Genomic DNA, 3,365 nt, shown 5'->3' with positions numbered 1-3,365 from the left:
GGAATAAACTGGCAATAAACTGGGTAAATCCGACATGACGTTTTGGGACAAAGCTACAGAAATATAAGTGAAAGTAAAAATACCAATGTTGTTCCCAAAAGTACCCCGTTTTGGTGTCTTCTCCTCACTGTTTTTGATTAGATTAGATATGATGTAACTTCTTAAAATAGGTGAGAGTAAATACAAACCCAAGTTTGCCCAAACAATTAGTTCAAAAGAGTTGTCAGACAGTAAAAAATGGGTTGATAATAAATCCACTGTATTGTTTTTTATTTCATATTTGAAAGATAATATCAACAGCAGCGTGACCAGCCTGTATGCTTGTTAATGCTTTGTTATATTAATGATCAGTAGAACGAGATAACATCCACTGTAGGTCTCTTTGTAGGTATTTATTGCAAAATGTACCTAAAAAGCAGAGTGACAATGGTATCAGGACACAATTAATGGTTTGCAGCGCCCCTCGGTGGACACCCCCCCCCCCCCCCCTCTGCGCCTTTATTTAACCAAAGGTCAGCTGCGATACAAAAGTTAAGCGTCACATTTTAAAACTCTCCAAATATTATTTTATCAAGGGGCAAAACCACGTATAACATCAAATGTGATGCGTGTGTCTATTTACAATTGTGTTGAAATATATGTATTTATGACAGCACAAGCGCATGCGTTGTGCCTTCCGAGTCAGTTACCCGGAAGTAGTGTGAAGGTCTTTTGGCGATGTTAGGAGTTTAGATAACGTTTCACTGTTGTTGGGTCCAGTGCCGACGCAAACATGGGTGTTAAAATAGAGATGTTTAGAGTGAGTACCAAGTGTTTTAAAACAATGTCCCTGGACATTTAATATGTATTGTTTTTAAGATTGAATATCACACAAATGTGTCCAGGTTGAGTGGTTGGATCTAGCTAGTAGTTATCATTAGGCTATGTGTGGTCATGTGGTCGTTTTCCACAGTCACTCACTTCCCGATCTTATTTGTTTTTGAGCAGATGATGCTGTATCTGTCCTTTCCCGTGACCATGTTCTGGATCTCAAATCAAGCAGAGTATTTTGAAGAGTACATAGTAAAAAGAAAGGTAAGCAACGCTGCTGTTTTATTTTCTGTCCACATGCTCGGTGCTCTTCTTGTAATAACGCATATCTCTTTCTCTGCTGGCATTTTTTATGGTTTCCAGAGGGAGATCTTCCCCCCTGACGAAGGACTGCGGGTACGTTTTTATTTATTCATTTAATTTAAGGCTAATAATAAACACCACTAATAATTGCCGTATGATTTCCTAGCTGTATCCATAAAAAGCAGTGTGTGTGTGTGTGTGTGTGTGTGTGTGTGTGTGTGTGTGTGTAATTAAGTATTCAAAAACTACGGCTGTAAAGCACAATATATGATAATGATTGTGCTATATGTATTTTCAGAGGAAAGAGATGCAGGAATTCAAAGAGCGAATGCGTCTTCGTAAGGAGCAGCAACTATTAAGAACACTTTCTATGGACTCTGAGAATTGAGGATTATGTGTTGAAAAAATGCATATATTACCAGCACCACTGATGGAGGACTATCTGGCAGTGTTTATTGGGTAAAACGAGAAACTGATGGGACTGGATTAAGAGCATGACACATCGAAACTCTTTGAGGAGTTAACGCATCCCTAATGTGTGGTGGGCGTTCCTAGTATGCCTTTAATCTACATGTGTGATTTATTTTTGACTGTTCAGATGCCCGATGAGTTGCTGTGATTGCATTGTCATAAAATAGTTATTTGAGTTGTATATCCAGTTGGATCTAATGTAATTTTCACAATTTATTTTGTGAGGAGCAGTTTTTATTAAATGTTGATTTCTTTTTTCATGTTTAGCGTTTTACAACATTGTATCACATTGGATGTAATTGAGCATTTTTGACAATGACAAACAGAAAGAGACATTAATACCAAAGCATAAAGAAAATCTCCATAAACTGATTTGAATTTAGAGCACAAACGCAAAATACGAACTACCTGATTGCATAAGTATTTACTAGAGGCACAGATGGCAGCAACTATTGCTTTTAGCCTTTGATTTACAGTCTGGGTAACTTTAAATTTATGTTCTGGGTTATCTTATTGGGAAATAAAATATCAAGTTTCACTAGTCTGCAGCAGGTTTCCTTCTGTGAGATTTTTACTTTTGCTGCATTCAGAAAAAGAACTGTCTGCACCAGTGGTGATTCAGTTGTGTGATACTATGACATTCAATTATTTTATTTTCTGCTTATCACTGTTGTAAAATCCTTATGACATCCCCTGGGTTTGTATAATAACAGTTCAGGGAATGGAGGAATTTGACGCTATAGGCACTGACTATGTGTATGGTTCTTGTTAACAAATCATTTTAACGCTGTTTTTAATTAAAGTCAATGTTGGTTTTGTTTTGTATCAGAAGCATTGATGGCTGTGCTTGGCTATGAAGATGTATCTGATGTACTGTACATTCTATGGCCACATCTCTAACCTCTGGTTAAAGATGCTTTTTGACCAGAAGAGAGCTGGTTTGACCACCAGCCAATATTTATTTGTAGGAACAAGGTGTTTATGAGTAACTTGTGCAGAGGCATTGAAATGTGACCCAAATGTACCTCCTGGTTCAACGCAGACAGTATAGATGTCTTAAATATGTACTTCGATCACTCAAAATGCCTCAACTTCTGGAATAAAGTGAATTTTCCCGAATTCCTGAGTATGGTAATGTTATTACTGTATTTGTATTTTAAAAATACAGCATTTACTGATATGCTTTAGGCTGTTAGTGCACGTGAATATGCAGTTCGCCTACAGAGCCAACAGGTCTGTAGACGACGCAGTCAACACGGCCCTTCACTTCATCCTCCAGCATCTGGAGTTCAGCATCTCCTGAAGTTCGCGGATGACACCGCACTCATTGGACTCATCTCTGGTGGGGATGAGTCCGCCTACAGGTTGGAGATCGACCATCTGTTGACCATGGTGCAGACTAAACAACTAAGAGCTCAACGCTCTAAAGACAGTGGAGATGGTTGTGGATTTCTGCAAGAACACAGCCCCACCTGCCCCTATCGCCCTGTGTGACTCCCTCATTGAATCTGTGGAGTCCTTCCATTTCCTGGGCTCCACAATAACCCAGGACTTCAAGTGCTTAACATCTATTTAAATTATGTCTCATACTATTGCACTGTTTATTTTTATGCACCAATCACCAAGACCTATTCTTTGTATGTGTAACGTACTTGGCAATAAACCTTTTCTGATTCAACACCCTTTATGAAGTGATGGTGCCATGATGTATCATATGATACTACAGTGCTATTCGTTGCGCAACACCACTCATCTAATCATTTTGCCCAGAATGTGCATGG

The 3,365-nt window shown here is 38.7% G+C and overlaps 1 protein-coding gene across 1 annotated transcript; it reads left to right on the top strand.

The window, feature by feature from the left end:
* Positions 1 to 660: 660 nt before the first annotated feature.
* pet100 (PET100 cytochrome c oxidase chaperone) lies at positions 661 to 2,703 on the top strand. The gene is made up of 4 exons (XM_076085794.1): positions 661 to 799; positions 988 to 1,074; positions 1,174 to 1,206; positions 1,412 to 2,703. Exons 1-4 carry the CDS (start codon positions 773 to 775, stop codon positions 1,499 to 1,501), a joined length of 237 nt encoding a protein of 78 aa, XP_075941909.1. The 5' UTR covers positions 661 to 772; the 3' UTR covers positions 1,502 to 2,703.
* The last annotated feature ends 662 nt before the right edge of the window (positions 2,704 to 3,365 follow it).

The sequence above is a fragment of the Anarhichas minor genome, unplaced genomic scaffold (assembly GCF_050575085.1).
Source record: "Anarhichas minor isolate MPS153535 unplaced genomic scaffold, ASM5057508v1 ptg000007l, whole genome shotgun sequence".
Classification (NCBI taxonomy): domain Eukaryota; kingdom Metazoa; phylum Chordata; class Actinopteri; order Perciformes; family Anarhichadidae; genus Anarhichas; species Anarhichas minor.
The sequence above is the reverse complement of the archived record's forward strand: the minus strand, read 5'-3'. Positions and strand labels throughout refer to the sequence as shown.